We start from the raw sequence: 22,315 nt of genomic DNA, 5'->3' as shown, positions 1-22,315 counted from the left end.
ATCCTTTTACTTCCTGCCCATCCCCCTTCCACCAACAAACAGCATGCCCCTGCTGTGTTCCTTATCTCAGTGGAATGGTATCACTTTCCCACTTAGCTGCCCAAGCCAGAAAAATGGCTGCCGACCCTCCTGTAGTCTTGCATACGCGAGTTGATCAATCCTGTCCTCTTGGAGTTTTTTATAGCTTTCAAATCTTTTTTCTCCTCAGGCCATTTATCCTGTCTGGATTATAACAGAAACCTTCTGATTGGTCTTGATGGGCTGAATTGCTGCCTAGGTGCATATCTAACACCAGGCAGGCTCTGAACCTGCCTCTGCAGCTGGGCCTTGGCCTGCTTCCCTGTGGATGGAATTAAAGGCACGTTGGCTTTGCACTGACTCCCTGGAGCACTCTCACCTACAGCAGCGACCATATCTTTTGTTGGGTCTAAGTTTTGATACCCATTCTCAGGATCCCAGCTTGTAACTCACCTTATATCGGAACCCTGACCATGTCGCGAGTCTGAGGTGGACCTTTTCTTTCCTCACCATGCCCCCACCACCCCCAGCAGTGGTTTTTTTTTTTTCTTTTTTTTTTTTCAATTAATTAATTAATTTTTGGCTGCATTGGGTCTTCGTTTCTGCGCGTGGGCTTTCTCTAGTTGCGGCGAGCAGGGGCTACTCTTCGCTGTGGTGCGCAGGCTTCTCGTCATGGTGGCGTGGCTTGTTGTGGAGCACGGGCTCTAGGCACACAGGCTTCAGTAGTTGTGGCATGCGGGCTCACGTGGGCTCAGTAGTTGTGGCGCATGGGCTTAGTTGCTCCGCAGCATGTGGGATCTTCCCAGACCAGGGCCTGAACCCGTGTCCCCAGCATTGGCTGGCGGATTCTTAACCACTGCGCCACCAGGGAAGTCCCCAGTGTTGAGTTCTTAGTGCACTTGTCTGTGGTGGCTTTTCTCATGAGGTCCTGTTATCAGCGTGTCCTGATTGCTGGGAGAATGCCTTATACGTACTCTTCTCTAATACATTGGGGGGTTGGAAGAGGTTGAATTGATTGGTGGAAAGTAAATGATGTACTAAAGAAAATTATAGTATAGCTTGGTAGTTTTGATGCAGGTAACCTACCAGACTAAACTTGCATAGGGCTCACGTGGTGATCTTGGTTGGGGTTGGGTAGGTTTGTGCTGGGGCGGCTTGCACACTCCCCGTGGTGCTGTGCTGCAGGCCTGTGGCTCATTCTTGGACTGGCAAGTATCTGGTGTGGAGGTGAGCTCGTAGCCATGCAGCTGTGTGGTCTGGGCGGTCGCCTAACCTCTCAGCACCTCGGTGCCCACTCATGTAAATGAGGCGACTTACCGTGTAGGGTTGCTGTGTGGATGAGATGAATCGGATGAGTGAGTGGAACCATCGGAGTGTCATGGTTTTCCTGCTGTTTGAAGGACTCCTCTTGAGTTAGTCTTTTCCTAAATAAGCACATCTTTTTGATGCTGTAGGAGGTACATTTAGATACAAACTTATAAGCACTGAAGTGCTGAAGAAATTATTTAATGTAGGTTTTCTACATTGATTTTGAACATCTGCTTTGATAAATTCTGTTTTAATTTACATCTTTAAATATTTAATTATAAAATAATATTACGGAAAAATACTTTAACCATGTTTCTTTCATCTGGGGGATTTATTGATACATTTAGTAACAAAGAAGTGTTTGCGAAAGTCTGTCATGATTAAGGTGTTCAGTAGTAATGAGGAGTCAGCCTGGCTCCAGGGAGATAGTCCTTAGTGTTGCCCTTCCCAGGAGACCTGTGGGGGGTTGTGTCATGTGGCCCAGGTTCACCCAGGCACGCATTCCATCCAGCCACACTGCCATCTGTTCTTTTTCATCATAGTAGCTGCTTATTGAATGACAGCAGGAAAGATAGGGAAATTGCCTTCCTCCTATTATGGACTCCGCCCATGGCCAGTCAGCCCCAGAGAAGTTGCAGCAGTATCCGTGACAAGCTGTGGTAGAGCCACAAGCTTTCTCCCTGAGATTCCGTGTGCAGGAGTGGAATCTGCTTTAGACGGCGTTCTTCCTTTCATTCTTTTATTCATCGTCTACATTCAGAGCTTGCTAGTGTCGTTGGGACTGCAGCAGTGAACAGTTGTGTGTGTGCACGCATGCTGAGAAAGTGGACTGCTTCACTGAGCTTTAGGATTTTAGGGGCAGAGAACGTCGTTAGGCTGGACTTGATGGGCTCCTTGGTGTTTAGATGTACAGTGTACCTGGACTGAAAGAGTTTTTCAGAGCTTCAGTCTCACTCAGTCACAATCCAACCTGGAATATATAGTGTCTTTCATCTTAGATTTTTATACCTGCCTAACGGAGCTAGTACCACCACCTCTAACAGTCGTGGTGAAAATGAAATGAAATGAGATAATGTATGTTTGTGCTTTGCATTAGAGCCACTAAGTAAGTGACAATTTAGATTATTTGTAATGAATGTTGGTAGCGGCTGGACTGTTGATCTTAAAGCTGGGGTCCCTGTATGAGTTTTAGGGGAAAATGAACTTGCAATCATATACAAAAATTTGTGCTTATTAATGTCTTTGCATTTTCTGGAGGACATGTCCATGTTTTTCAATAGATTCTTAAAGACATCTGTCATCAGTATGCATACATGTGCATGTGTATGTCCATATATCATAAATGCAGTTAAGAGCTCCTTTCATAGAAGATGATAAATTAATAGTAATTTCATATTTGCAGGCATCACACATTTTACTTGTTTTGCAGAATAGCACGTGCATGTACAATTAAAAGAGCGGCAGAGGCAGAAATCAAGAACAGTTGGCATTTATAAAATGTGCCTGTGTGAATTGCTTCTTTGCTGGATTGGTAACTGGCTCAGGCAATTAATTTTAGCCAGTGCGCTCTGGCATTGCGTGTTGCTTTTGGTTGGTCAGTTGTTGGATAAGAGTCTTAAAGATGTATAACTGAAGTATAGCATCCATACTGTAAAGTGCACAAATCATACGTAGCCTGCTGCAGTTTTTACTGCCACCTTCCATACCGGTGTTTAGAATGTTACCAGCTCCCAGCAGCCTCCCTCCTGGCCCCTTGTAGTCAGTATCCCTGAAAAAGAAACCAGAGTTGATTTCTATCACCATGACTCGGTTTTGCTTGTTTTTGAATTTTGTGTGTTGTTTTGCCTGTCATAACATCTGTGAGATTCATTCGCGTTGTTGCATGTAGTACTTGGTCATCGTTTTTCATTGCTGTATGGCTTTCCATTTAAGAATACACCACAGTTTATTTTATTGATGGCTGTGTGGGTTTTCCCGGTTTTGAACTATTACGAATAACGCTGCCATGAATATTGCATGGTGAAGATGTGCGTGTGTTTCTCTTCGGCATATACTTAAGAGTGGAATGGCTGGTAATACTGTATATATCTTTTCACCTGTAGTAGAAAAAGTTTCCCAGAATGCCTGTATCATATCACACACCCGCCAGCAGTTGTATCAAAGCTCTAGGTTGTTCTACATCATTGCCAACTGTTAGCATTGTTGGTTTTTAAAAATTTGGAGCCATGGAAAAATGTACTTAAAAAAAAATCAATTTTAAAAATTGAGGAAATTTACCATTTTGGAGTGTACCATTCAGTGTTTTTAAGTTTACAGTTGACCTTGAACAACGCTGATTTGAACTGTGCAGGTCCACTTACACGCAAAATTTTTTCAGTAAATATATTGGAAAAATTTTTTGTAGATTTGTGACAATTTGAAAAAATTCACAAATGAATTCTGTAGCCTAGAAATATTGAAAAAAATAAGAAAAAGGTATGTCACAAATGCATAAAATATATGTACATGTAACATACAAAATATGTGTTGTTTATGTTATCGGTAAGGCTTCTAGTCAACAGTGGGCTATTATCAGTTAAGTTTTAGGGGAGTCAGAAGTTACACATGCATATTCAAGTATGCAGGGTGCTCCAATTGGTGCTCCAATCCCCGCGTTGTTCAGTGGGCAACTGTGTACACAAGTTTGTGCAACCATCACTCTTCAACTCCATCTCAGTTAAAAGTACTAGTTCCTCAACAGAGTGATTCAGAGTTTGGTTACCACGTATATGAACTATGAGTAAATGCATAAAGTACAAACCCATTTTACAAATGACTACATAAATAACAGGTGTGAATTATAATCCGTGACTAGTCATGTCACTTCTCTCAAAGTCTGTTGGTGACTGGTCAGTGCACATCTGTTGTTCAGTTTATACACAGACAGCAGAGTGTGTAGTTGTGTTGCCTCTTTGTTTGCCAGTGATAAATCCATGTGACATTTTACAAAAATAGCTAATCAAAGGAGGAAATTGGCCAAGGAGGATGAAATATAGAATTGAAACAAAAAGTGAAAAACACTGGAAGTAAAACTGGGTGTAAGTGAAGATTTGAAAATATTGATAGTAACATGGTAACTGTGTAACAAAATGAGCCAGAGAGGTAGGTGTGCATGGAGCTGTGGTGTGAACCAGCAACTGTGATCTCATCATTCAGCCAGTGGACCAAGGAGTGGTTTCAACTTTTAAAGCCTATAGACAGACTTTGGACAGGCTGTTAATGCTACAATTGGAGATAGAGCAAATGAACAAATTCAGGCATCCTGGCAGGAAGTAACAGAGTGATAGGTGTGCAGTATGGCAGAAACTTTTACTACACTGCGGAAATAACTTTGCAAGATTCTAATTGAACGTAAGTGGAGTTACAGAAAAAGTAGCCGACTCTAGGAATGTTGACTTTGCTGTTGAGCCAGACATGCTAGATGTGCAGCCAAAAGAACTTAGTAAAGGTGGTCTCCTTGACATAAATGAAGAAAATAGTTGTGACAAAAAAAAGATGTCACTGAAGAAGTGACAGGGCAAAAAAGTTCGCATTAGAGGAACTTTCAGAGGTATTTCATGACACTGAAAGTACAGAGGATAAAATGTAAAAGGAAGGTGACCCAAACTTAGGAAGGAATGTGACATTTTGTCAAGGCATTGAAAAGATGCTCACTCTGTATCTTTAGTTTAACAATGAGAAGAAGGCAAACACTGTTCAGATGGCTTTTGGTAGTCATTTGATGTCCCACACTCCCACTCGAAGCGAGAACCACCTCTGCTCACGTTAGTTGAATATATGCTCTGTCAGTTGTCTATTGATGAAAACAAGTCATCCCAACACTTAGTGGCTTCAGATGACACGAGTTATTCGTAGTGCTCAGATGTGCAGTCTGGGCAGGGCTCGACAGGGACAGCTCATCTCTTTCTGTGCGGTGTTGGCCGAGGCAGCACGACTGGAAGCCAGTGGGTCTACTCAGGTGGGTCTGCCCCAGGGCTCGGAAGTTGACGCTGCCCGTCAGCTGGAAGCTTAGCTCAGGCTGTGGTTCTTGGAGCTCAGATCCTCTTGGGTTGCTTGAACTTCTGTACAGCATGGTGGTCAGGTTTGTGAGTGAGCATCCCAAGAGAGCCATGGGAACCTAGGTTCCTTTCTTTCTTGTTTTGGTGTTGCCTTTTAGGACTTAGCTTAGGATGTATCTTAGCCTAGTCTGAAGCCCACCCAGATTCAAGGGGAAGGAAGGTAGACTCCGCCTCTTGAAAGGAGTATCAAAGTCACACTGGAAGAAGAGAATTGGGAGAGGGGGAGTTTGGAAAATATAAACAGCCACACATTGCTATTATAATATTAAACATTTAAGTAATTTAATGTTGGCTTCTCTGTCTAGTAAAATCACTATAGGACATTTAGGATATTCAGGTTAGATATTTTATGTGAAAATAAACCCAAATCTTGTGTAAAAGAACAAAATTAAGGAGAAGAAAACTTTCACACTAGTCTAGTTTGTTTAAGGATTTACTTTAGGGTCATTATCAGATTCTTAAAAACTCTTCAAACCTGTTGATGTCTTAATTTTTTAAAAACTGGCGCTGTATCAATTTGCATTCTTTGTTTCTACTCTCATATTCTGGCAAGCATCTCAGGTTTTATTAAAGGGCCGGCTTGTTTCAAGCGTGATGAGGTTACTGTCCTGGTGGGATCTCAGTATGTACAGCGAGTATAAACTAGGCAGCTCTGGAGTGAGATGATGGTTGTGATCCTTGTACTTTTCTCCCTCTTCTGTGTGTGCTGTTTTATGGAGCATTTATATCGGATTGTGGGCTGAGCCTTGGGCTCAGTGCCAAGGTTTGTCAGTACCTGTTTCCTCACACCTGCCTTGGGACTGCCCTACTTGTCCCAAGAAAAGAAGTTAGGCACTGAAGTTAGTATGTGAATGAAAGGGAGACCTGAAGCTGGAAGGTCGGCGGCCACCACTAACAGGCCATCTGCTTTCCCATTTCCCATTCCAGTGCACTGGCCTCTTGCTGTACCAGGCAGCCTGGTGACTGAGCCTGGACTCGGCCAACTGTGGCCAGGAGACTGGGGTTGGTGCTGGAACTGTTAACAGTGTAGGACAAAGTAAGGGTAGAATTTGGTGTAAGCATCTAGAAACCTCTATAGCAACTTGACAGTAATTTATGTTCACTGACTCTGATGATAGAAGTTTCGTGCTTAGCTTTTGTATGCTTTTATTTTGAAATTTCATTTTTCTAGAAATTCCTCTTTATTGTATTTTACAAAAGTGTTGGTCTGTGACAGGTCTGTGGTCCTTTACCACAGATGGCTGGAAGAGTAGGGGTCTAAACCACGTAAAGAAGCCAACTTTAAAAATCTTTTCATTTCCACGTCTTTGATAGTTTTTTGAAAAAGATATTCTGTAGTATGCATAAGTAGCCGATGCCTATGACTTGTTAATCTTGAAAGTTCTAAAAAATACAACTGGCCACAGATTACAGAGGGCTACAATTACAGAATCTATAAAAGCCTACCTCTCTGGTAAAAGAGGGGGAAGGGCTTTTGTCACTTAGAGACACAGAGAGTTGGCAGCCCCAATGGTACAGCTTTAGCCATGGGTCAAAAACAAATAGAGAACCACACGAACAACAGAGAATTCTGTTAATTGTTTGGAAACAGAATAGTCAGTGTAGCAGAGAGCAACGCTTGGGACTTTTCATTCCGTAGTGGACACCGTCCCACAAACTGACTAATCCACGGTTTTGTGACCCAGATGCCAGGCTCTCAGAATCTGCAAGCCCATCATAAAGACAGACTTGGAACGCCACCACCAGGGGAGTGGGTGGTGGTTAACTGACACACACACACGAAACTGTCCAGAAGGGTCAAGGAAGGCTCGCTGGTGGAGATGTTGCCAGTTTGAGAATTTATAGCACAGATCGGATTTTGACACATTCTGTTTTAGGAAAACTGCTTCGCTCTGGTGACATTACAGCAATGGTTTATCTTTTAAAGAATGTTTAGGCCTACTTTTTGAAGGTTTATGAAGGATTTTGCCATTGATGCTTAGTCACAGAGGTATATCCAGATTGTGTGTTGTTTCTGGTTTAGCTCCTCCCTTGACACGCTCACTATTATGTGTCCTGCTGACCCTTGAGCAGCGTGGGCCCCAGGGTGCCAGCCCTCCGCGCAGTCGAAAATCTGCATATAACTTGTGGTCAGCCCCCTGTGTAAGGGTTCCCCTGTATCTGCGGTTCCGCTGCTGGGGATTCAGCCAGTCAGGGATGGTGTGGTACTGTAGTGTTTATTTACTGTTGAAAAAATATGTGCATATAAGTGGACCTGGGCAGTTCAAACGGGTGTTGTTAAAGGGTCAACTGTAGTGATTTTCCGTCACTTCATCACTAGTATATCATTTCTTCTGACCACTCCGGAGGAGTGGTGTTTCTTTTCAGGAAGCAATTGATAATATATTTATTCATCCTTATCATCTCATTTGAAGAGCGAAAGAGATAACTAAGATATCAGAAGTACAGCTGATTTTTTATGATCCAGCAACCTTGCTAAATTCATTTATTAATTCCATTAGTTTATCTATAGATTCTTACAAATTTTCTTTATACATAGTCATGTAGTAATGATGGTTTTATTCTTTCCTTCATACCCTGTGTTTTTATCTCCCTTTTTTGCCTGTGGAACCTGGCTAAGACTTCTGGAACACTGTCAAGTTAGGGATGGTGATGCTGGGCATTCTTGACTTATTCCAGTCTTGGGGGGTGGGACGGGGGGGAGGGACTCTTTTCCAGCAGTATTAATTTAAGTTTAATGTAGATACTTTCATTAGATTAAGGAAGTATTTTCCTATTTCTGTCTTGCTAAGAGTTTTTACTATGAGTGAGTGTTTGGTAAACTTTATCAGTTGCTTTTTCTGCATATATTAAGATAACTCTGGTTCTCCTTTCTGAAAATATGGTGAATTACGTTAATTGCTTTTTTAAAATTAAGACTTTATTTTTCCTAAAGCAGTTCTAAGTTCAGAGCAAAATTTAGGGGAAGGTACAGAGGTTTCCCACGTGCCTCCTGCTCTGGTACATGCACAGCCTCCCCATTGTCAGCATCCCCACCAGAGCGGAACATGCGTTACAGTTGATGAGCCTGTAACGACACATCGTGATCACCCAAAGTCCGTCATTCCCATGGTGGTTCACTCTTGGCGTTGTACATTCTGTGGGTTTGGACAAACGTATAAGGACTCATATCCATCATTATAGTGACATACGGAGTATTTTCAGTGCCCTAGAAACCCTTTGAGGGTTTGAGTTCCTTGTTTGGCTAATAAGTTACTTGAAATACATTGCTTAATTTCCAGACAGTTGGGAATTTGCTAGTTACCTTTTTTTGTTTTTGTTTTTTCTGCGGTACGCGGGCCTCTCACTGCCGTGGCCTCTCCCGTTGCAGAGCACAGGCTCTGGACGTGCAGGCTCAGCGGCCATGGCTCACGGGCCGAGCCGCTCTGCGGCATGTGGGATCTTCCCGGACCGGGGCACGAACCCATGTCCCCTGCATCGGCAGGCGGACTCTCAACCACTGCGCCACCAGGGAAGCCCCGCTAGTTACCTTTTTGTTGGAGTCCACCTTAATGCTAGACACAACACAGAGCATATATACTCTCAGGAATTTTAGTCCTTTGATATTTATTGGATCTTGTGCTTTCACCTAGCACGTGGTCAATTTTAGTAACTATTTCACCTGCAAAGATGAGTTGCTGTTGGGTGTAGTATGTTATATGTCAGTTAGATCGTTTATTCATCATGCTGTTCAGATCATCTGTATGCTGCCGAAAGGTAGGAGGGTGTATATAATCAGCTGTGCCCCTTGTCTCCTCTGTGTGTCTTCAACTTCCCTCTGCTTTCGGAGGTGCCCACTGGGCTTGGTTTCAGGACTGGTGGCTGTCGTCAAAGGACAGATAGCACCGTGTGTGTGTGTGTGTGTGTGTGTGTGTGTGTGTGTGTGTGTGTGTGTGTGTGTGTGTGTGTGTGTGTGTGTGTGTGTGTGTGTGTGTGTGTGTGTGTGTTGGTGCCTTTTCCTTAGCTCTTCAGGGTCTTGAATGCCCAGAATTGGCAAACGCCCTTTAGGGAAAGGCGGCTGTTGAGGACCTGTTCCTTCTCCATCTCTGTCACCTCCTGCTGTCTTGGGCTCCACACATCTGGGTTGTTTTCTAATCCGGCTTCTCTGAGTTTTCTCAGTGGGAGTTGTGGTCTTGCCCGAGCTATTCCCTCACATTCAAACGGACGTCCTCCTATCACACTTTATTTATTTATTTTAAATAAATTTATTCATCTATTTATTTTTGGCTGCGTTGGGTCTTTGTTGCTGCACGTGGGCTTTCTGTGATTGCGGCAAGCGGGGCTACTCTTCATTGCAGTGCACGGGCTTCTCCTTGCGGTGGCTTCTCTTGTTGTGGAGCACGGGCTCTAGGCGCGCGGGCTTCAGTAGTTGTGGCTCGCGGGCTCAGTAGTTGTGGCTTGTGGGCTCTAGAGCGCAGGCTCAGTAGTTGTGGCGCATGGGCCTAGTTGGTCTGTGGCATGTGGGATCTTCCTGGACCAAGGCTCGAACCTGTGTCCCCTGCATTGGCAGGTAGATTCTTAACCACGGAGCCACCAGGGGAGTCCCCTATCACACTTTAAAAAACTTAGTCATATGTGTTTTTTGGTTTTGTTTTGTTTTCATTTGTGACTGAATTTTCAGTGTATGAAGAAAGAACTTGTATTTCACATAAAAGTTTTCAAAAGTAGGCAGCAAAATTAACATATTTGGCTCTCCAGTGAGATTTTCTCACAAATTTAAAGGCTGTGATTTAAAAGGAGGGTGGTGTTATGTTGCTTACAGATAACACAGTGATTTTTTTTTTTTTTTTTTTTTGTGCGGTACGCGGGCCTCCATTGCGGAGCACAGGCTCCGGACGTGCAGGCCCAGCAGCCATGGCTCACGGGCCTAGCCGCTCCGCGGCATGTGGGATCTTCCTGGACTGGGGCACGAACCCGTGTCCCCTGCATCGGCAGGCAGACTCTCAACCACTGCGCCACCAGGGAAGCCCCAACACAGTGACTTTTGATGGAGCTGAGATAGGGTTCCTGGCCTTTTAATAGTTTGTTTAACCGATATTTATTATTCTATTGTGAATCAGGTACTGCTCTGGGTCTGGGGGTGGCAGGGGGTGGGGGATGGAATACAGTGATTATCTTGGTAGATTAGGTCCCAGTTCTCTTCAGGCTCAACTTCTGCATGTAACAAAATAGGGAGAGAATAAAGAACAGTGTTGTTATGTCAGTATCAGCAAAACACATTTTAATCAGTAGCTTTCAAATATTGTACACTGAGAAATTTTTTTTTCCTTTTACAGAATATGACAGATACCTAGCATCTAGCCAAATAATGGCAGCTGCCTACCTTGACCCAAACTTGAATCACACACCGAATTCAAGTACCAAGACTCACCTGGGTACCGGTGTGGAACGTTCCCCTGGGGCCATGGAGCGAGTGTTGAAGGTCTTTCATTATTTTGAAAGCAACAGTGAGCCAACCACTTGGGCCAGTATTATCAGGCATGGAGACGCTACTGACGTCAGGGTAAGTACATTTTCCTAGGACACATCCTCAGTGTATATGTAGGTTAAATGGTAATGGCACATACCAAAAAAAGGCAGAGTAATAATTTTTATTCCCATATTTCAGAGATGTTAACTTTTCTCTATAGTATTTATTGAGTTAATATGTGACGGACCAGAGTTTTAATTTATTTAAAATTTCTTAGAAAAATAGTAACTGCATCATATTATTCATATAAGGCCATTGACTTGTTTTTCTCTCCTGTTTTTAAAAAAATTCTTTGACATATACAAGGAAACAAAGGAATTAAAATAGCCTCTAATACTGTTGAAATAAATTATTTTCTAGAAAGTGTAATTTTGAAGGTATTTTCATGACTCCAGGTAGGATAGATTCTTAAAAAAAATATATGTATATCTTCTATATACCAGACACTTGGCAAGGTTCTGGGGATATTAAAGGTCCTGGTCATACAGCTTCCAGTCTGTTGTGGGCAAGATGCCCATGGCCTTAATTGCAGTGCGGTGCAGGCAGTGCTTCCCGGGGTGTTGCAGATGACGAGGGCCGACAGGGATGTCACTGCGTGTGACTGTGAGAGGTGGCTGGACACACTTTCCTCTGGGTGCTGATGAGAGTGGGCGGTAAAGAATTGTGAGGGGAGCACAGTGTAGGCAGAGGTTGCTGAGAGTGAGGAGTGAGCACCGTGATCTCAGAAACCTGAGTTCAAAATGTAAATTTTCAGGATGTTTACTTTGATCAAGTGTTGAAGAAACCCCTCCTCCTTCCTGCTCTTTCACTTAGCCCCTATTCATCTTTAAGGAGGACAAGTGTCCAGCGAGTAGGACCATCAGATGTATCTCCCCTGCTTTCAGTAATAAAGAAACAAAGTAATTTGTACTCTTTGACTTATATGCCTTAACTGTGTTTAAGTACAGTAAAGGGACTGGTAGAATTTAGATTTAAGGCTACATGTTACATGTGCATTATATATACTATTCTGCTACCTCTTGTGATACTGTAGTACTGACTATTCAAACGGACTAGTTATTAAAAGGAGAATCATTCACTCAGGATTGAAACATGTGTTAGTATCTCTTCATGTGCTATACTTAAAATATAGTAGTCTCTTTTTACAAGCTTTCCATGAAGCTTGCTGGCTTTTTCTAGTTTTTCTATAGTTCTGTTTTATATTTAACCTTATAAACACAGTCACTGGAGAGAAACCTTGTAAGGTAACGTTTATGGGAAGGCTGTTAGGGTATGTTCTAGTTTTTATTAATTGCGGATACAATGAGAGAGGAAATTCTTTAAACCATCGCATCGGCCTTAATAAACTTCAGAGCATTTGTGCAGGAGGGGAGCCTTTCAAAGATTATGAATTTGACAAGACATTAGCAAATGTTCAGAATTTATTATATCAGAAATTCACCTGGGAAGGACTCCGTGACAGATGTGCCATGGTTTTAGTATCATAGGTGCTGCACATGAGAGGAATCATACCACGAAGAGAACCAGTGATCACTGACACGTGTCCGCCTTTAGCCAATGTTAAAATCTTACCAGACATCAGAACATTCATATTGTGAAGAAAAATTTAAACCAGATACAAATACATAAGTTATGAGAACATATTTGTTAAACTTTTATGAAGATCAACACGAGCAAATCTGTGTGGCCAAAGAGCAAGTTGTTTTATTTCACAGTAATTGATAAATGTCTGGAATTTAGCAAGTCTTAGCAGCTGATGATTGAATTTTCAACATGAGGCAGAGAAACCTCTATTGGCATTGCTTGAACCCAGCCCTCTCCTGGAATAGCATGAAATCAACATAGTGCTGGGTCACTGTGATGGCAGGTGGGTATTATTCATAACCCACTTCCTTCTACTGCTGTAACATTTGAAAATGCAGTATTTTCATGTAAGTTAATTAATGGATGGATCTAAAAATCAACCATTTTCTGAAAGGAGGTAGCTTATTTTTATCCAGAGTTGATGAATAATTAGATTGAGTCTCAGACTCTGTTTCTGCACTGCCCGATGTGGTAGCTGTGTGCAACTGCTGAATACTTGAATGTAGCTAGTCTGAATTGATGTTTTGTAAGTGTAAAAATACAACTGGATTTCAGAGATTTAGTATGAAAAAGAATGTAAAATCTCATCAGTAATTTGTTATGATTTTGTTTTTGGCATGCTAGGTTAAAGAAAATATATCATTAAAATTGAATTCACCTGTTTCTTTTTACACTTTTTTAAAGTGACCGCTAGAAATTTTAAAACAACATGTAGCTTGCATTATATTTCTCCTGGACAGCTGTGCTCTATAGAAAGTAATTATCTGAGAGACTGCTTGACTCAGAAGAACCAAACCTTTGGAGGAGTTGAAAGGTTTATTTTCACCAGGAAAAACCTGGATTCTTGTTATAATTCATTACAGAGGTTTTATTTCTCATGCTTTAATAGATCTCACTCCTATTACATATTTGTGCTAATTATACATTAATTGTATAGAGGATGCTGAAAGGAGTCACAGAACTCCACTGGGAATAGGTAGAGTGTATACAGCAGCAGTAGGAACATGGTACTCATTGAAGGGCTTTGGACACCTCAGGCATAGGCCTCGTGGCCTTGGGTGCTCCCAGCCATCACTGGCCACGTGTGCAGCACCCAGGTGTGAGGAGGGCTAAGGCCTCCTTGTGGTGGGATCTGTGAGATGGGCACAGAGGCACGTTCCATCTCCGTAGCCAGCCTTGCCCTGTGTAACTGCCCAAGTGCCACCAAAATCAGGTGCAAGTTGGAAATCCAGTTATAATTACTAAACAGTGGTGCGGGCTAGTGGTGTCCTGCCCCAAAATCAGTAGCCCATGGTCTCAAACCTCACTTATCTTGGCCATAGCTGAGTGTCAGTATCATGCTTCAGGCAGCTCTGGAGATAAGTGTGGGGTCAGTGCAGAAGAGCCAAGATTAACCCGTGGTGGACAATACTGAATAAGATTTGTCATCTAGAAACATTGTAGTGACACTTCAGAATAATAAGGGTATAGAGAAGATCCAGATTCTACCAGAGAAGTCTCCTACTCAGGGAAAAGAACATTTACATCAGACTTTAATCTGCGATGCCAGATGCAGGATAACATTGGAGCAGTGTCCTCAGAGGCTCTGGGGAACAGCTTGTACCTCTGGAGTCTATACCAAGTACAGTATCAATCATAAAAACATGGAGTGAAGGTATCTGTAGAGAAATAAGGAGGTAGGAAGTTCATACCATAGGCTCTCTTTGAAAACACAGCTAGGTGACATCACAGAGCATGAAGAAGTGTGGACCCAGAGGGAAGCACTGTAGTGGGGTGCGAGAGGCTGGCTCCCTTGCTGGCCTCAAACGTCTTCAGAAGCTCTTAAAGCCGTGGCCGTGGTTTCATCCCACGCTCTTGCCTAGTCCACAACTGTACCCCGTTCTGACTTGTTTCATTTTCAATTTAAGACCTAATGCCGCCCAGCTGCATCTGTCCCTCTCTTCTCTGTCTTTGCCTTTCTTTCTCCAAAAGAACCATCAGCGCTTCAGAGGAAGGGTCTCCCCTTCTTTTAGTTAAGTAGGGCCCTTGGCATCATCTTTTACTCCTTTTGCTTATACTGTGCATCCAATGCATTAGCTAATCCTGTCCACGTTGTCCTCAGAGTGTACCTGGAATCCCCCACCTCCTAGGACCTCAGCTGCACACCTTTCTTGGAGCCACGTGGTCTCCTAACTGACATCACAACCCAGCAGCCAGAACGGTCCTGTTAACATGAGAGCCAGAGCACATCACTCCTCCACTCGGAACCTTGCAATGCCTTCCTCTCTATTTGGAGTGAATATTCAAGTCCTTCAGGAGCCCCTAGCCCGTTCTTCTCCCCGTCTTGCCCTGTGACCTTCCATCTTACCGGTCACCCACTTTTACGTTCTGCTTCCTGGACCTGTTTCTCTAATATGCTGGTCTTCTAATCAGTAATTTGCTCAAAACCCCCAGTAGCTCCCCATTTCTCTCAGAGAAAAGCCACATTCATTCCCCCAATGGCCCCCAAGGACCTACAGGACCTGGCTCCTGTTACCCATCCTGAGCTTCCAGCAAGCAGCACACGCTTGCTGATGCCTTTGTTTTAGCCCAGTGATACCCACTTCAGACTTGTGATCTACACAACTGGCAAGTCACACATTTGTGTTATTCTGAGCCCCTGAGTTTGTGGTCATTTGTTACAGTAGCAATGAGAAACTAAGAGTGACTGTAGATTGTCGAGACAGAAGTGCACGCTTTGTCTTGAGGACTGTTAGGTGGGCCCCTCGTCTGCTGCTGAACCAAGAGCAGGAGATGGTGCCCTGGCTGTCGGAGAGCAGGACTGGATTTCCGCATCTTGTTTTGGTAACTGAATGATGCTAGGCTCCTACCTCTACAGGTGCGATCAGAGAAGAATGGTGGGAACCCATTGATTCCCAAATGTAAAGAGTATCTGAAAGAGAGCTCAGTGAGAAGAAGAAGCCCTGGACAGGATAAGAGACAAGTCAGTTCTTAGGAGGAGTGAAGAGGTGAACAGTGTTAAGAGCAATACGTGTGACCTCAGATACCTGCTCTTGTGATAAATGGAGAAATGTTGCAAACTGCCTGTGAGGAGATAGCTAACAATATGAAATGTCCATTATCATCTTGTCCCCTGCCTTACCTTCCGCACAGATGACTTACTCTCCCGCATGCATTCATTATCACGTCCTCTTCCTGCTCAGCTCTAAGACTTGTCAGGGTCACCATCGCATCTCATCGCCATTGGGTCACTAGCACCAGGCATGCAGCGGGCCTTTAGGTGGCTGCTGAGCAGTTGAGGGGTGCACATTCACGAGTGAACGGACATGAAGGACGCGGCCGTACGAGTGCTCTCCACCGGGAGAAGGTCACTTCTGTTCAAAGCGCTGTCTAAAAGATAAGTGGCCAGGTTGAACCAAGCAAAGTCATAACAAGAACTTTCAGAAACAAACACAATTACAGCCTCATCTCACTAGTCAGCAATCAGGGAAACGTAAATTATAACAGCAACCCCCGCCCCCACCCCCACCCCCACCCCATCCCCGTTTGGTGCATCACATGGATAAACATTGTAAGATGGATTTCATCCATTATTGGTATGAGATGAGGAACAGTCTGTCACATTATGTGTCAAGTGTAATCGGTATAGTTTTGTTGGTGCACAGTTTGGATGTACTTACCAAAATGTCATATTTTAAGTAGCTCTTGACCCAGCACGTCTGTTTCTAAGCAGTGCCTGTACGTATGTATGACGACAGCTAGAAGGATGCTCCTGGCAGGATTACTTGCGTTTCCACCTCCCTTTCCCCCAAAACAAGGAAACAAAAAAGAAAATAACTATCGCCCAGTAGTAAAATGGCTGAATTGCTATGTTCCTGATGAAATACAAGCACGATGCAGACACTGGCTTCTTTTATTTCCAAGTTTGAGAAGAGTCCTTTACTGTGAATATCTAACATGAGAATTTAATCAGGAAAAGTGTAATTTCTAAGGCCTGGGCTGTGATATAAATGAATAAAAGGAGTTTTCAGAGTAGCTAAGTGTTGCTTTGTGTATTGTAGGACTAGATTGTCATGAACCTTTAAAGCCAGGAGGAGAAATTTAAGTTTAATTTGGATACCATCAGTGGCATATTATGAACCCATGTCCTCTTAGCTCCCTAGAGACAGTCCCTTTTCTAAATGTACATATTCCGGAAATAATATACACATATACTAATGTGTGTGTGTGTGTGTGTGTGTGTGTGTGTGTTATATGGAAGTGGTAATGTTTCCATATGGTAGCGTTGAGTTTGCATTTCTCACTAAAAATTTAGTTCTCAAAGTTATTTGTTCAGTTATTCAGAACCAAATAGTTGGTTCTCAAAATTATCAGTACTTTTTACTGAGTACTTATGTACATTTAGCATTAAATATTTAAGCACCTCGTCCACTCATAACCTTGGCTACTATCCAGACTAAGTCCCAAGTGGCATTTATGAGAGTATTAGAGAATGAGACTGGGACGGAACTCAGTATGGAAGCATCATGGAAAAGCAAGAAGTGAAATAAAAGGGAATGCCTGTGTTTATTGCTTAATTGTTTAGTGGAGAGTGAAATTGCAACCTGGTTTAGGTACCAGGTCCTACAGCTTGGGGACTCTGGTTACGCAAACCCAGACTTGAAATTATTCCAGTGTCTTCTGGCAGTGCGATCAAGTGAACTGACTAAAATTCTGTCTATTCCACAAGACTTCAAGGCTAGGAACCTGCCTTCCCCCTAATCATCACCATGTTTTTGGACTAAGCCCCTCTAATTGATACTGCTTCTCTGCAGGTGGGCTCCTGTGTGTACCCGTGAGTCAGAGGACATGAGGGTCACCTGTGCTGTGCGAGGGGTCATCAGGGCAGGCACCCAGCGAAGATGGGGTTTCTCCCGGGGTGTTGATGGCAAATACAAGTATAAGGAATGGTTGTGCCCTGCCTTACACTCTACATCTGGGCGTGGAGGGGTAGACAGACCAAGACACAAAGATCTGGGGGTGATGTGGAATCGGAATCAAGGGGAGATGAGCAGGGTAACTAGAGCCTGTGTGCTCTCGGGAGTGAGCTGGCAGAGCGGGGGCGAGAGACAAAGGCGCTTTTGTGGGAGTTTGAAAGAGGCGCCAGCGCCTGTCCTTTGCAGCTCAGGGATTTGGATGTTGGCAAGGAGAAAGCTGCACAAGTCGCCTTTCAGAGAATTAGCAGAAAAGATGGCCCTTCCTGTAGGCAGATCCCGCACCCCAGAGCACAAGATTTGCAGGCGAGCTTGGGGCTGGATCTGGGCTCCCACCGTCCCCTGGCAGGATGCCCTTGGGTGGTGTTCAGCCTGCACTGTCACTCACGGCGGCCCTGTCAGAAATTCAGGCCTTGAATCCAGAAGCCAGAAAAAACGTTTTATGCTCATTCCAGGTACCACCCCAATCCACCACCACCACCACCACCCCCCCACCCCGTCCCCGAGTTCTGTAGGCTGCAGACATGCCTCCTGTCCCAGTAAGAGTTCATCTTCCTGAAGCTGTTGTCAGCTCTTCCAGCCGGGTTCTTTTTCATGCTTTCTCTCTGGTGCCACGTTTGCTCCCTCCCTCCATCCTTCCTCTGCCGCTCTCCTGGGCTCGATGCACACCTTGTCCTGGGGATTGTGGAGTCAGGAAGGGTGGTCGGCATGTGCAGGTACAGGAGTGCGGCACACGTCCTGCCTGTGGTGTGGACTCGCTGGGTCCTTGACAGTTTTTGAATATAGTACATGTTATTATTTATCTGTTCTTATGGGTAGTGCTGGGGACATCCTTAATTGTGTTATCAACAGCATTGTGCCATAGTAAATACTAGTGTGTGCAGAACTTTTAAGATGTGTCTTACATTGTAAGTTATGTGTTAGCTTCAGTTAATTGCTAGTCTTTAAAAACCAATGATGTTTTTCTCTAGTAGATAGTTCTGATTTTCCATGATAGACATTTTCATGTTAATCTCAGAATCATTAAAAAAAAACCTTATTAATGTCCTAAAGTATTGAGAAGATTGCAATGGATGGTGATTAGCACCCGCTCACGTTAAGGGTGGCAGATGGTCTCCATTGTATTCCCAAGGTGTCTTCCACGTGTGCTACCCATTTACAAACATAGACGCCTGACTTACACATCTCTGTGGGCACAGGGCAAGAATCAGTTCTAATAACACTTTCTTTTCCACAGCCCCAGGGTAGACGCCTTCTCTAGGGAGCCTTCCCTGATGCCCTCCTTCAAAGGTCACCTTCATCTCCTCTGAACTCATGGGGCACACGTGTTAGAAAAGTTAGGTTGGGGGCTATTGTGAATTGCTGCATGTTAACTTATAGAGAGCAAAGAGCAGGTGGCTAGGCCTAACTTTAAGTATCTTTTCATATGTCATCAGTACTATCAGAAACATGGCCTTAATTATATGTTCCTAAATGTGTGTTTTTTAAAAATGATATTAGGGTTGCAGCCTGTTCTCAACAATATCGTTGGTTCAGAAAGTATATAACCTTCCACAGGTCTCATTCTTAGGAAGCCACCTGAGGTGTGGCCGTGTGCTCTGATGAGTTGGGATGACGCAGAGGTGGAGCTGCAGAAATCAATAAAGAAAGGGGAAGTGCCTCTTTTTGTGGTTTTTAAAAAACTTTTCTTTGCTCATAAAAATACTTTTTGTGAAAAAAGATTTCTAAGTAAAATTAAGTGATTTATTTAAATTGATATTCTTTTACCAAAGATTTCTGATAATTAACTAAAAGAAATGAACATTGCATTAATTTTAGCATGCAGTTTTTTGTTTATAACAGTCGTTTTTGTGGGGGGTATGTTTTAGGGCATCATTCAGAAGATAGTGGACAGTCACAAAGTAAAGCACGTGGCCTGCTATGGATTTCGCCTCAGTCACCTGCGGTCAGAGGAGGTTCACTGGCTCCATTTGGATATGGGTGTCTCCAATGTGAGGGAGAAGTATGAACTTGCACACCCACCAGAGGAGTGGAAGTAAGATTACAAACCTACTTTGGGGTGACTCGAACTTGATTTGTTTTGCATATTAGAGACACGCACAAGAGGATGATTATCTATGCTTAATTTTCACACTGATTGTCATTGGGACTCCTGTATAAATAGAGTTGGCCGGTAATTATTAACTAGTGATCTCTTCTGCACTCCTGTGTAGTCTGTCTTGGGGCACCGCTGACCTGGACTTGCTGAGGCGTCTGACTGATCTCATGCTTTTGTGATGACCTGTCGCTCCTCCCACTTCTCTTGTCTGAGCTGCTCTGTCCAGCCTCTGCTCTGAGGAGGACTCAAGCCCTAGTCCTTTTACTTCCTGTTCTGCTGGCACCCTTTCGTGCAGCAGGGCTCCGTGTGCCTGGAGGAGACCACACCCAATTACTTTATTAATGGGCTGCAGAGCTCGCTTTATTGTGCCCAGTACAGTAATCCACAGCCCACCGAAGACAGTCAGCGTCTCTTGGATGTTCACACATAACATTGAAATTAGGAAGTAATCTCTTAGTGAGTCATACCGACCTTAATGAAACTAAAACCATTTAAGGTCAGTTAAAAGAACTCCCTATAAATTATCCTTTTCCTGGTTCTCTCCTAATAATTTTTTTCACGTTTAAGTAAACCAAGATGTTTGTAGGAAATTATACATCTAAAAACACGTTTGAGAGAAGTATAACTTATAGAACGGGGTTCTTCCACACTGGTTCCCGTTTTTATAGATAATGCTGCGGAAGTAAAGATCGTTGTAGAGTGAAGAGAGCATTCAAATGTCAGTAACTTTCAGTTCAAGGATCTAAGTTGAGAAGATTAGAAAGATTAAAAAGAAAAACAAACATGTTTAGGTGAGTAAATCTTTAGTTGAATAAAATCTTGACCCAATTACGGTTTATCAAAGAAATATTGTCGTATTTTCAAATTTAGCGAATAGCTGAAACCGAGCTAACAAAATAGTCCGTGAGAATATAGTTTGGTTGCTTTTCATCACTGGCTAGCAAAGATTTGACTTCCATCTATTTGGTCAATTAATTAAATAAGTGTTTAAAACCTAAGAATATCTAGAGGTTACTTGAAAATACCTCTAGGTGTTTTTAATCAGCACAACTTCATTACCTTCTGAATTCATGCAGACATGTCAGAGGCAGCCTTCATTATAGCAATAGTTTTAATGCTCAGTAAAGTGTTGAATGTAGATCCCTGTGTATACAAGCTTTGCTTTTGTTCTTTTAAGCCAACTTATTTGACCTAATTTCAAGTAAAATTGAGTAGGCTGTTTTTTTTAGTGGAGCCTGGATCCTCAAAAGTAAGGAAGATTTGGCTGACCCTCTTCAAATGAAGGGTGGTGAAGATGCTACTGCTAATACTGATGAAGATGATGACATTGATGTATTGTCATCATCGAGTGGCTGTTAAGAGCCAGGCACTGTGCCAGCTGTGTGCTATTTATGATTTATTTATTTGTAATTTGTAAACTGTATATTTCGTTTACCCAAACCCTAGGAGGTAAAGACTCTTTATCCTTATCTTACAGATGAAAACAGAGGCACAACAAAATTGATTTAAGCTGCATTCACATAGATAGTTTGTGACACAGTTTTGATTTGGATTTAGCTATCTGACTTCACAGTATGGGTTTTTAAAATCAACATGCCTGTCCCAAGGGGAATAATGTGATCTTCAAAACTCTGAGAGTGTAGCTAGGCTTAGAAGATGAGTGAAGGTGCATGGATCGTCGGTAGAGGCGATGAGAGAAGAAAACGTGATCAGAGATACCATTGATACATGCGTGGTATCGTCCAGAGTGTGCGGGTTAATGCAGATTGCTCTAAAGTGCCAGTGGGGAACAGGAGGCTGTTAAGCAACCAAGCAGATTTGAGAAAGAACAAAACAGAAGTTCTGGAAATCATTGGATAGATAAAGCAGCAGATTAGACATAGATGAAAACTCAGTAAACAAGAAGGTGGATCTGAGAAAATTTGCCCAAAACGTAGCACAGAGATGAACAGATGGAAATTATGAAAGCAGGTTTATGTAACATGGAGAATGAGAAGGTCAGCCCTTTTCTAACAGGAATTCTGAAGAAGAGAATAAGAAGAATGAGGAAGAGGAAATAATCTGAAGAGAAAATAGCTGAGAACTTTCTAGAATCAGTGAGTGATGTGCATCCTTAAATGCAGGATTAACAAAAAATCTCAAACAGGGCGAATAAAACTAAACGCATACTTCGACAAATTATAGTAAAATAGTGTTGTACAAAAGAAAAAGAGAGGATGTTAAAAGCAAGCAGAGGGCTTCCCTGGTGGCGCAGTGGTTGAGAGTCCGCCTGCCGATGCAGGGGACACGGGTTCGTGCCCCGGTCCGGGAAGATCCCACATGCCTCAGAGCGGCTGGGCCCGTGAGCCATGGCCGCTGAGCCTGCGCGTCCGGAGCCTGTGCTCTGCAATGGGAGAGGCCACAGCAGTGAGAGGCCTGCGTACCGCAAAAAAAAAAAAAAAAAAAAAAAGCAAGCAGAGAAAAATTGAGACTTCTTATAGCATGATTGATGCCAAGACAATGGGGGGATTATACGTTCAAAGTGGTGGGAAAATATAACTGGCAGCCTGTATTTGTTTGCACAGTTAAATTCCCTCAAGAACAGATATCGGCTAAATATGAGGGTAACAGCTCAAACATTAGAAATATAACTTAAATACGAGGATAAAAGCTCAAACATTAGAAATATAACTTAAACCGTAGTTCGGTAAGTAGGTATTAGAGAAACGTAGGGATCAAAAAGAAGGAAAGAGATAGAGAAAAGGCACGG

At 43.1% G+C, this 22,315-nt stretch overlaps 1 protein-coding gene across 29 annotated transcripts in view; it reads left to right on the top strand.

The window, feature by feature from the left end:
* The window catches only part of PTK2 (protein tyrosine kinase 2), a 253,025-nt gene that overhangs the window by 75,458 nt on the left and 155,252 nt on the right, over positions 1-22,315 (top strand). For 23 of the 29 annotated variants that reach the window (XM_049700354.1, XM_049700344.1, XM_049700341.1 and 20 more), the window contains 2 exons: positions 10,739-10,965; positions 19,337-19,503. In XM_049700354.1, the coding sequence (XP_049556311.1) occupies positions 10,771-10,965; positions 19,337-19,503 (362 nt within the window). In that variant the 5' untranslated portion in view covers positions 10,739-10,770. Of the gene's footprint in view, positions 1-208; positions 359-10,735; positions 10,966-19,336; positions 19,504-22,315 lie in introns of those variants that run through there. The other 6 variants (XM_049700343.1, XM_049700353.1, XM_049700357.1 and 3 more) reach the window with 6 other exon arrangements.

Source organism: Orcinus orca, chromosome 17 (genome assembly GCF_937001465.1).
Source record: "Orcinus orca chromosome 17, mOrcOrc1.1, whole genome shotgun sequence".
NCBI lineage: Eukaryota > Metazoa > Chordata > Mammalia > Artiodactyla > Delphinidae > Orcinus > Orcinus orca.
The sequence above is the reverse complement of the archived record's forward strand: the minus strand, read 5'-3'. Positions and strand labels throughout refer to the sequence as shown.